Raw genomic sequence first — 12,426 nt, 5'->3', positions numbered from 1 at the left:
ATTGAAATACAGCATATTCAGACCCAAGGGATAACCCTAAAGCCTAGTCTTTATTGGAAACACAAACGCATCCCCACGTTGTTGCACCAAATCTCCACAAACATCAGTTTCGAAATTATAATGTTCACCTCTCCAGAACTAGGCCCCATTTGCCAGTGACAATTCACATGCAAAGAGTGTAAAGGAGGATCATAACACCCAGCCTCAAAGACCAATTCTACATATAGTACAGAAAGTGGGTACTTTAAACCTTTTTTCCATAACTGTTGGAACCAAGGGGCACCACAAGATCTACACTAAAACAGCACCCTCCAACCTGCAGTGCATACGGAACCAATCAAGTACCAGTTGTAAGAGACAGTACACAAAACTCAGTACCACTGAGAAACCATTTAATCTTAATCATCAAAATACAACCCCAAAACTTACAGTGTGGACCACTTACCAAGCTACAACTCTGACTAAGGCCACCTGCTACAAGGGGCATCACCATCTGCCTGACTTATAGTGCCTTGTTAAACATTATCCACAATGGACACATCCTAATGCAGATTCAACAGTGCACACTGCAAAATTAGTTGAAGGTGTCCAGCTTTAAATGCAAACTCCAAATCCTAGCATAAAGTGAAGCTGAAATCTCATGGCGTTCTGTATGACTTTGGTGACATTTTATACCAGCAAAACACTGGGTCTCACTTTGACAACATCCATTAGAACTGTATTCAGCATCAATCAGGAGGAGTTGGGAAGGTGGTCTTATGTTTTGATATTGAAAGCCCTTAACCCCTTGCGTGCTTCTGTCGGCCAACGACTGTCGCGCGCACTACCTTTGTGGCTATTGGCGTGTGCGGCCCCGCCCACTCCACTAAACGGCATTGCCGCTGCGGTTAAGCGGTTAACTCAGATGGCTATAAAATTTCCTCGCACACCTGCATGCAGTGGGGAAAGTAAGCCCACCGGCTCTGAGATGGCTTAATGATGTCTGACCTGGGGGGAGGAGCTTCGCGGGCAAGTAAGGTGGCCGCGTAAGCTCGGAGCTCCGGAGACCCTCCGACCCTCCGCACAAATCCTGGAAGAAATCCTGATCCACGATGGTGGATTCTAATTGGCGAATGGTCATAGACACGGGATCCACTTTCCGTTTCCAAATCTGACACTCCTTGACGAAGTTACGTTGTGTCGAAATCCGGTGCCAAGGGTGCACCATTGTCCCGGAGATGGCCGACGGCTGCGATGACGCAGGGCATGATCGATATGCTGAGTGAGCGCCTCCTGTTTCAGCTGGCGGAGCGACCGTAGCCGCGGAGTGGCCTGTTGCTGACTGGACATTTGTGGTGGCTACGCTCCGCTTCGCTGGAGTGCTTGAAGTGATCTCGGAGTACTGCCCTTTGTTCTGCCTAGATCCAACATGGCTGGCAGGGGTGATTCTGATAGAACGGCGAACCAGGCCAGCAGGAAGACGGTCCAACCTCAGACCAACAATATCGACCGGTACGCCCAGCAAAAGACCTCGCCAACTGTTTCCACTCAATCCAAAGACTCTCTACGTGCGGGCTCGCCCGATGGGTCGGAGCCCACACTCCGTGACATTATGGGGGCTATCGCTGGCATCAGAACAGAGATGCACAAACAGCACGAGGTCCTGGCGCACAAAGTGGACACCCTGGCGATCGACCTCAACTTGATTAGGGCCGACCTTGGCAAAACAAACGATAGAGTGAAATCGCTCGATATTAAAACTGCCAGCCTCACGACCGATGTTTCGGACCTGCAAACGGAGGTCCGTAATCTGCGGTCGGTCAATGACCTGTTCTCAAGGCGGCTGGAGGACTTTGAGGGACGTGCCAGGCGGCAGAATGTGCGCATTATTGGGGTACCGGAGGGTGCGGAGGAATCGGCCGCCGACCTCTTTGTCGAGGACCTGATCAAGACTCATCTGGCCCCGGCGGGCTTCAGCCACTTCTTTTTGGTCGAGCGGGCCCATAGAATACCGGGTGGTCCTCCGAAGACGGGCGTTGCACCGAGACCCATCATCGCCCGCCTATTCAACTTTAGAGATCGAGATGCGATCCTCCAAGCTTCGAGGCGACATGGGCCCCTCAAGTTCCAGAACGCGGATGTTAACTTTTACCCGGACTTTACTAGGGCTGTTCAGAGACAGCACCAAAGTTTTGCGAGAGTGAAGCGGCGCCTCAGAGACTTGGGGCTGAAATACTCCATGATGTTCCCTGCTAAACTGCGCATTGAACGTGAGGGCCGCGCTCTGTTCTTCGACATGCCTGAGACTGCGAGTGACTGGCTGGACACCTTGCCGCACCAACGTGAGGAACAGGAGGAACATTCCGAGGGTGCCTCTGGAGGCCCCGACCTTCAGGAGTAGTACTTCTCGCACTAACTTTGTCGATGGGTGTGCCTGTTGACTATGACCTATAATGCCAAGCTGTTGCACTTTATTGGGTCGATCCTTTCTTCCATGGAGGGTGGCAGGGGGGAACTACGTGATCTCCTTTCTCCTCTAGGGTCTTCTTGTAGCTTAGTTTATGGGGCGACAGGCACACTGCTGGTTGGGGGGGCTTTTTAGTCTACTGCAGGGGTGCAGGGTGGGGGGTGGTGTGAGGGTTGGTTTCGTGTGTTTTCTTTGTTTCTTTCTCCTTTCTCTTAGGCAATGTATAGTATGCTCTGATTCGTTTAATGCATCGGTGGGGTCTCTTGGGGTCGGCGAAGGCTTGAGGTACGACGATGGGGGGTAGGAAATTGAAAGTCCTGTGTTGGAATGTTAATGGCTTAGGTGATCGTATTAAGAGAGGGGTGGTATTGCAACTGTTCAAAAGACATATGCCTGATGTTGTTCTGTTACAGGAGACACACTTGGTGGGGAATACGTGCCGGGCGCTCAACAGGAAAGGTTTCAAGATGGTGGCACATTCAGGGTTCTCCTCGGGGTCCCGGGGGGCGGGTGTTATGGTGCGCACGTCTCTCCCTTTCGAGATTGACTCCACTACCGTGGACGAGAGGGGGCGGTATGCTGCCATCGCAGGGCGGTGGGAGGGGCGTGCCTTGATTCTGGTTTCGGTTTATGTTCCCCCGGGGCTGCAAAACAACACTTTTCAGGACCTTGGAAGCGCCATTTTGAACCTGCCTGCGGGGTTGCTTATTGTGGGAGGTGACTTTAATTCGGTTTGCTCCGGGACCTTGGACAGACATCCGCCTAGAGACCTCCGTAGTTCACAGTTGTGGCTGCCCGACTTCCTTGATACTATGGGGTTGGTCGATTGCTGGAGACTCATGCATCCCACCCAAAGCCAATACTCGTTTCATTCTGGAGCACACGGTAGCCTCTCGAGAATAGATTATGTCCTTGCCTTGGCCGCCCATGCGCCGGCGATCTCGGAGGCCCGCCTGTTGGCGAGGGGCATCTCGGACCATTCCCCAGTGTGGGTGTCCTTCGATTTCGACATTGTGGTTGCCGAGCGACCTGTGGTGGTCAACCCGTGGTATTTTCGGAATCCAAAGACGCCTGGACTCTTGGCCAAGGCTATTGAGATCTATTTCACTGAGAATGAGGGGTCGGTTACATCAGCCGCCACCTTATGGGAGGCATTTAAGGCGGTCTTGCGAGGTGAGGCCTTTGCCCTCATAGCGGTCGTCCGCAGAAATAGAGACGCCGACATGGTGCACATTGAGGCTGAGATCATGGAGCTGGACTCCCAATTGGAGGCGGGCCCCATGCCCGAGCTGCTCCATACCCTCTCTCTTAAGCAACTGGAATACCGCGATCTTGCCACCGACGCTGCTATCGTCATGGGTAGAGAACAGCAGGGTCGAATTTATGATGTCGGTGACAAGGCGGGTAAGCTCCTAGCTTGGCTTTATAAGAAGGAGAGAGCCAGTCGCATAGTCCCGGAGGTGTTGGGGACGACGGTTTGCTGGTCACTGACGCGAGGGCGATCGTTGAGTCGTTCTCAGACTACTTTCGGGGCATTTACTCCTCGGTCTCGGACCGGTCTGATGCCGACTCGTGCGCTCTCCTGGCAGATATTGATCTCCCATGCCTGTCGGAGGCAGATCGTGATGATCTGGACAGGGACCTTACTGCAGACGAGGTTGCCCTCGCTATTCGCTCCCTAAGGTCTGGAAAGGCGCCTGGCCCCAATGGTATTCCTGTGGAACTTTATAAAATCAAACCGGAAGTAGTTTCTCCGCACTTGCGGAACATGTTCCTGGAGGCGCGGGAGGCAGGCATGCTTCCCCACGACCAGAGGTTGGCCACCATTGTGGTTATCCATAAGGAAGGGAAGCCAAGAGATTTGTGCCGATCGTATCGCCCCATTTCTCTGTTAAACGCGGAGCCTAAGATTCTAGCCAAAATGCTCGCCAACCGACTGATTGGCGTCATCGGCGACTTAGTGCACCCGGACCAATCGGGCTTTATTCTACACCGCAACACTGCTCTTAACCTTCGGAGACTGCACGGACGCCTGGCTAGGGCCCACATGCTTGAGGAGCCGGCTGTCCTGGCGTCGTTGGAAGCCACGATGGCTTTTAACTCCCTTGAATGGAGTTACCTGTGGGCAGTGTTGGCGAAGCTCGGTTTCGGTCCGGAATTCGTGGGGTGGGTCAAACTTCTATACGCAGGTCCGTTGGCTAATGTATCGGTCAATGGTCGAGTTTCAGCACCCTTCGTTCTTCAGAGGGGCACCAGGCAGGGTTGCCCTCTGTCGCCCCTCTTGTTCGCACTTGCACTCGAACCATTGGCGGCCTGCCTACGCAACCATCCTGACTTACATGGCATCCGATGGTCCCCGACTTCGAGGACCGGGTGTCGTTATATGCAGATGACATCCTTCTGTATCTCACTTCCCCTTGCAAGTCCCTCATTGTAGCCTGCGACGTGCTACGACTTTTTGGTCAGTACTCCGGCTTGGTTATTAACTGGTCAAAGTCGCACTTGTACGTTCTGAAAGGGGGGACACCTCGCCTACCGAGGGGCTGCGACATACAGGTGGCGAGACGAGGATTCAAATACTTGGGGATTTACATCTCCACTGACCCTAAAGCGCGCTATGAGAATAATCTGCTTCCCCCCCCTTCTCCGCCTTCGGCGGGACGTGGAGGGATGGCGTAAACTTCCGCTTTCTCTGCTTGGGCGCGCGGCGCTCTTTAAGATGATGTCCTTGCCCAGATTCCTCTACGCCTTGCAGAACACTCAGGACCCGGTCCCGGCCCGATATTTTGGTGAGATTGAGAGCTTGCAACGCGCCCTACTTTGGGATGGTCGGCCCGCATTGCTATCACGAAGCTTACGCTTCCGTGGTATGATGGGGGATAGCGCTGCCTGACGTGCGAAGATATTACTGGGCCTCCCAGTTGGCAGCCATAAATCATGGCCTATATGGACCAGTGGATAATCCGGGGTACGCCATGGATCGGTGGCTTCTGGGTGGTGGGAAATATCATAGGGCATTGTACACGAGGTCTCTTGACAGGCGGATGTCTGGACCAACGAAAACAACTGTACACATCTGGAGAGCGATCACAAAAGCACAGGGGTGGAAAGACAGGCTTACAAAGGTGACCCCACTCTATGATTCTGACATACTGGGTAAGCTATGGCACACTAAAGGCTTTGATAAGTGGGACTTGATCGGCATTTCCAGGGTGGAGGACATGCTGCTGCGAGGGGAGGTAAAGTCTTTTGCCCAACTACAGACGGAGTTTCAGCTGGGTGAGACGGAATATTTCCGGTACGCTCAGCTGAGACATGCACTATTGTCAGCCATGCCGGAGGGTGAGGTGATTCCCGACAGTTCTCCCTTGGAGGATAGGGGACTGGATGGCCACATGCCGGACAGTGCCATCTCCTTGACATATAAGAAGCTGATCAATGTTCGCACAGATCTCCTCCTGGGTGTGAGAGATCAGTGGGTGCGGGACGGGATAGAGATTGACGACGAAGACTGGCAGTGTGCTGTGTCCTCCCCCAAGGAGGTTGGTATTTCCTCCCGTCTTCGGTTGGTGCAGCTAAAGATCTTGCACAGAGTCTATGTCACTGGCCCCAGGCTTATACATATGGGACACTCTGCTGATGTCCTCTGTAGGCGTGGTTGTGGTGCTCTCGCCACCTTCATGCACATTATTTGGGAATGCAATGCGATAGCTTCCTATTGGAGGCGAGTGCACATGATTATGAGCGAGGTGACCGGGGTGGAGATCCATGCGGAGGCCCGAAGATGCCTCTTGAATATCTGGGGCCCGACAGACTATAACATTGCCCAGACCCAATGGGTGACCCTCGGGTATATGGTCGCGAAACGGGACATCGCACAGATGTGGGGAGCAACAACAGCCCCGAAGGTGGTACAGTGGAAGGCCAATATGGATTGGTGTATGTTCCGGGAAAAGACAGTATATGTTGCCAGGGGTAAACCCAAAAAATGGCAGAAACTATGGGGGGCTTGGAATGAGTACAGGGGTAATATTTGCATACCTCCAGAACCCGCTCCACAGGAAGAACACTTGTCCCCATAGCCTATGATTTCAACTGATGGTTCGATATTGTTGTTATCCTGTGTTTCCCTCTCCCACCGTTCTTCGTATCTCTATTGTACTGATTGTCACTGTGGTCATTGTGCTTGACCGGCTCCTTGATTACGCCTCACTGTACATTGGTTTCATTGCCTTATTTCTTAGCGCCTGTTTCGGCGCCTTCTTCCGTATCTTTCCTTCTTCTCCTTTTGTTACAAAAATTTAAAAACTTAACCTTCATTCGTTCTGCCATACTGTTTCTTGCACTTTGATTTACTATATTCCGATTTGCTGCCTAGCCTCCGGGATGTAAGGCTGAATAGCTGTGTGCACTATTTGAAAATAAAGGTTTTAAAAAATTTTTAAAAAAAATAAATTATGTCTGACCTAAAGTTACCATTACTGACAATTCAAATGGGTTAATTTTTTCTATGACTTTGTGAGTAAATCTAGAGGTGTCCAGGATGTTTATACAGGATGAGTCCACACTTATCTTTAGCTCAATGTATAAATGCCTTTGATAGTAGACCGCATCAAATTGCAATAGGGGAAATATTCACCAAATAATTTGTAAGTGTAGGAAGAGTACTACATAAAATCTCTGCTACGTACTCCTATATGTCTTTGTGGATCTTCCTGAAACATCCAGCTCCCTATTAATAAAAGACAGCCTAAGGTAACTCCATACGATAAAATTCCATATTATCTTTGGTTGATTATCTCAGATTTGACTTTTCACAGATTTTTTTTTGTTTTGTTTGTAGAATTTATTATTAAACATTTTTTTTTCAATTTCAAAAGATTTTATTAGGATTATTTTTATATATATACAGTACAGATATACAAGACCTAACTTTCTCACTAAAACCAACAGATCTTCCTTTCCTTTAGTCTGTCTTTGTTCCCTCTCTCATTATTTCACCTATTATGAGAATCATGGGGGCCTAATGCCAACTGCATATTGTAGTCTGTAAAGTACTACTACAGAGGTACTACTCAGGTATTAAAAAATGCTATTCACAAATGTATATGTGGATCATACACTCTTGTCTTTTCTGTGCAGAGCTCTTCAGCATCGTACCAGAGATCTCCACACACAGAGGTTTTTGTTTTTGTAGTAAATGAGCGGGTACTGACATGAAAATTAGGAATACTGAGTTAAAAATGGGAGTAGTTTAGGAAAATTTAAGGAGAGGTTTAGGGCACATGCTAATACAAACACACACCCGTAGAAGATAAATAGCATTGCTACTAACAAAGTACGACAGCTCTAACGGTGTCAAAACAGGTGTAAATGTACTCTAGCCCAACCTTTAAGAAAGTCAAGCCCCATACTTGGCCACACACAGGTACTGCAATGCACTCCAACTAAATTCTACACTCAGAAATCCTGTTCTGGAATGCTCTGCCCCCTCATCTGAGGGGTTGGAAACATGTAAATCTACACCTTGGTGAAAATCAACATTTGGAAATAATGACTACCAAAAAAGTGTGGACTTACACCTAGGTGTTGTAAATATATGCAAGAGTGAATTTTTACAGGTATATTTACCTTCAGCACCATAGTACAAGAGTCCTACCATTCTTAGTTCATGATTCCAGTGTATTCCAGTGCACCCTAATGACATGCTTTAATTTATTCATAATATACATTTAAAATGCTACAGATCCAAGCCACATAGGCAACCATTGACAATAAGTCCTAAACCGTGTTATTAGACCTAGCACCAAAGTGTGTAACCAAACCCGACACCTACAATGTGCATGATACCTAACTAAACCTGGGACTTTAAATATGCATGATACCTCCCTAAAATCAAATGGTACTTACTAATACACTTCCTTCTTACCTCAGAAGCTACAGAAATGTTGTTATGAAGATGTGCAAGTGGGTTCTGTGCACTTTATTATGCACAAGGACAAGTAAATGGGCGAAGAACGAGGGGATTTGTTACATCCCTATATTATATCATCATGAATGTGCTAACATTATTTTTTTCAACTGGGCAACAATTTCTCATACTGGGGTTCTGGACCATAATGTTTTCAATGCTATCACACCATATATTTTGATATCAAATAGGATAATCAGGGATGGGTCCCGTTGACCTGCCTTACTTCCAGAGACTCGAGTCACACAACTCTTAAAAATGTGCGTAGTCCAGCCCTTTTAGGTCTTTGCAGACATTTGCAATAAACGTGAGTTCAAGGTACTTTTTGTGTCTGCCTTCCAAAGGCTCCATGTAAAATACCCATTTTCAGCTTTACTTCTTCTCAGAGAAAGCTGGGGATTTCAGAATGTCTAAACTGGGAAAGAGTCAAATTTCCATCCGGGACCATCAACCCCACACTTTTCATCCTTACTGAGCTCCTTCTCTACTGAACACATGACTGACTTTATGGGGGCTCCACAAAACCAAGCGGGTTTCCTGGTCAAATGACTGAGCTCTAGATGGAAATCTAAACAACAAAAACATGGTCTCCTTCCAAATTCTCAATACTATACTGGCTGCAAAGGTAGCTGGTTGGATCTTACTCACCAGTTGATGACTGCTGTCCACTATATTTAATGTGTGGATGGAGAAAAGAAATCATACTCTCCAAATATTATGAAGCTCAACCAAGAACCCTTTAACAATGAGTACGCCAAACACTCCCAAATTAGGTATTTGCCTTTCTGTCATAGAGTGAAATGTGCGGCTTAACGCCAGACTTTACTTTTTTTTAATGAATGCATGGTTATATTATGGCCATCATTGATTATTCGTGATCTTTCCCTGTTACTACATAAAGCTTAGCCATAGTTTTATCTAAAAAATACTGAGTTTCAGAACCGCCATACTTACATTGCTCTGCATGTGGGCCAGTTTCATAGAATGCACCATCTTTGGGTCGTCTTGGATACTAAGAGCGCCAATCATCTTGCCTCTGTTCTTTTCATAATCCAATTTATATGCCACCTGCCCGATGAAAGAAGGGACACACAAGAGGACTAAATAGGACACAAATATTATATAATAACTAAATTATGTTATAATAATCATGGGCACTCACATCACTCGCATTTCTTCTGTTGGCTTTGGCGGCAAGCAGGGGGATGGCGTCAACTTTTATTTCGAATTTCTTGGCTTTGGACCTCTCCCAGTCATATTTGTACATATTCTGTAATGAAGGAGAACAGTTGAAATATTAAACTTTGCAACAATCTCTCCCCAAGTGAACTGCTGAGAATCTATAGCTAAGCCTCTCCCCACTTTTTGAACATGCGTTTACAAATCGTGATCATTACATTTTGAACCTCGAGTTCAAGGTATATCTTCTATTCTATTTTCATAAGCAAACTTAGGGAGTTGTGAACATCATTTGAACAGAAACGTGCTACAACAGAATGACCAGCTCCAACACAGAGGGTATAACACCCTCCTATGTTCTCTTATAAGTTAAGGTACCTAGTAACTAGCACAAATCATTCAGTTCAAACTGCTATCTAGAAAAGAAATGGTTAAAAAAATATGAGTAAAAGTAAAAAGTTGGACCTAGGAATGAGAATCCAGAAAGAAGAAGCAGAGGGTATAGAAAAGAGCCCATAAATCAGCGTGAAAAGAGAGGATTTCACTCACAGGTATAAGAGAAATGCAGAAAAGCAAAAGCATAGGACGAGAGGGAAATAGCCAAGGAAGGGAAGAGGAGAATTGGGGATAAAAGGTGAAAATAAGATGAAAGAAGAGAAGGCAAACTTTACAGCATTAAAAAAAAAATACCTAAGCTTTATAAATAGTTTTATGAGTTGGTGACAATTTGATTTAAATGCAAACTAGACATCTCCGAAGCGCTTGATCTGAAACCAGAATTAATTCAAACTATAAGACTCAAATCTCTCACATAAAGTCATTAATTATACCTCTCCCCATAAAGGCCAGTTTACCAGTTGGGGCTGCTATTTTTTTCACTCTATTTCTGTTTTGAGATGATAATGTTTCACATCCGGACTCCTCTCCTCACTAAGGTCTGATAAAAGTACCCTGATGTAGGGGTGCAGCACTGCCTAGGTCGTAATCCCTGACTCAGCGGGAGGGACAGTGTTTAATTTGTAAAATAAATAAGGGCCAGGGCCCTCCTAGGGAGGCCTTTGCAGATTGCAACACCCCTTGACTCAGCCAACACGGCCAACGATAGCACGTACACAACTACTAACCATCACATTCTTACAAGTGTTATAATTCAGACTACTCCAGGGCCCCATATCTATAAAGAATGGTTTTGAAGGCAGGTATTAGTCGTTTTTAATGTACATTGCATTAATTAACAACTTTTGTTCTGCTCATCTTTAACTTACTCAAACAGCGCCATCCTGTGGCAAACTGTCCTAGGTGCCGGCAATTAAGTACCCGTGCCGAACACCGGAATCCTCCGGCACAAATTAAGCACTAACTGGAGGAATCCGTGTGCGAAAACACCAATAGAAAAACCATGTATAGATTTATGCCCTGTGCAACTTGTAATCAGACAGGGCGATATTTACCACCAAAATATCACTCCACTTGACTCCTAATCGGGCCCTAATCGACTATTATTACATCACTCACTGATTCGCTTCACCAATAAGTTCATGCGCATGAATAACATGATACAGTATAGACAGACAGATCGAGAGAAAAAAATTAGGGCATATTACTTACATCACTGAGGTTATATGCATTAAGTCTGGACTGCAGGATAAACGGGGAATCAGCTGGTATAGAACACTTGAACTTTTTGGCCTCATAATCAGCTTTGTAGTTTAGCTGGAAAAGTAAGACAATAGGTTATTAATACAAAACATCGTGTGTGTGTGTGTGACAACGTGTGTGTGTTTTGCAAATATTTATTTAGCATTGTAATGATAATGCTTGATTACAAAGATTTCCTAATGCTTTGTAGGAAGCGTGGTAGGATCGGGGGAAACAACCTTTACAACGCAGTCATTACATTGCACTACCTTTACATATCAGTCATTACATTGCAACATCCTTTACATTGCATGTCATTACAACGCAGCCATTACATTGCAAGTCATTACAACGCATACCATTACAATGCCTACTACCCTTACACTATCCGAATTGCTGTTTGGATAAGCACATGTTGGGTACAGTTGTGAGTAGGGTCACCCAGGAAGATGAGTGGGGGTCTTTTAGGTCTACTAACGATACATAACAGTAGGTTGTGAGGTAAGTACGGTTCTCTGGTACCTATCAGGGTCTCCTGGGAGACGCGTGTCTGGCTTTTATGATAGTTTATTGGGACATGTGCGGGTGCTTTTGACAGTATGTGGGCCATAGGCGAGGGTTTCTTAAGGATCATGGGAGGGTCTAGTGTACCATGACTGGAATAAAACTGAAGTTTCTTTTGTCTCTGAAAAATGCATATGTTTAGGAAATGAAATGTATCGTAGATTTAGAGGAACAAAATAAAGATAAAAAGAAGAAGAACGTTCGGGCATTTTAGGAACGATTCAGGTAGTTTGGTTACTAGATGTATCATCCAAAATTATTCTAATATTTTATACATCAGTATATTTAAAGGACATGTTTGCTCCGGTCATATGGTTTGACAGCACGGGCTCCCTTATTTTGATTTAAGAATGTATTTTCTTTTTCGTGGCATATGTAAAATAAAACATTCACTGCCTTCCATCTACTGCTAATATTAACAGTTATATGACGTATTTGTGTGACAAATAATAAATGGAGACGAATGAATACTAGGTAAGTCTATGCGGAATTTCAATAAATTGTATTGAAATATTACATTACCATGACAAACCAAATTAAGGGAATTAAGATCAGACGTTCATACTGTACAACAAAAGGTAGCTCGTGCATTCTGACATATACATAGGTAGAGAAAAATACAAAGAGC

The 12,426-nt window shown here is 46.0% G+C and overlaps 1 protein-coding gene across 44 annotated transcripts in view; it reads right to left on the bottom strand.

Annotated features, from left to right (window-relative positions):
• The window catches only part of NEB (nebulin), a 402,407-nt gene that overhangs the window by 315,413 nt on the left and 74,568 nt on the right, over nt 1-12,426 (bottom strand). For all 44 annotated transcript variants that reach the window (XM_086957193.1, XM_086957196.1, XM_086957192.1 and 41 more), the window contains 3 exons: nt 11,205-11,309; nt 9,580-9,687; nt 9,372-9,485 (listed from right to left, as the gene is read on the bottom strand). In XM_086957193.1, the coding sequence (XP_086813319.1) occupies nt 9,372-9,485; nt 9,580-9,687; nt 11,205-11,309 (327 nt within the window). The remainder of the gene's footprint in view (nt 1-9,371; nt 9,486-9,579; nt 9,688-11,204; nt 11,310-12,426) is intronic.

The sequence above is a fragment of the Lissotriton vulgaris genome, chromosome 2_1, assembly GCF_964263255.1.
Source record: "Lissotriton vulgaris chromosome 2_1, aLisVul1.2, whole genome shotgun sequence".
Lineage (NCBI taxonomy): Eukaryota > Metazoa > Chordata > Amphibia > Caudata > Salamandridae > Lissotriton > Lissotriton vulgaris.
This window is presented reverse-complemented; position numbering and strand designations above follow the sequence as displayed.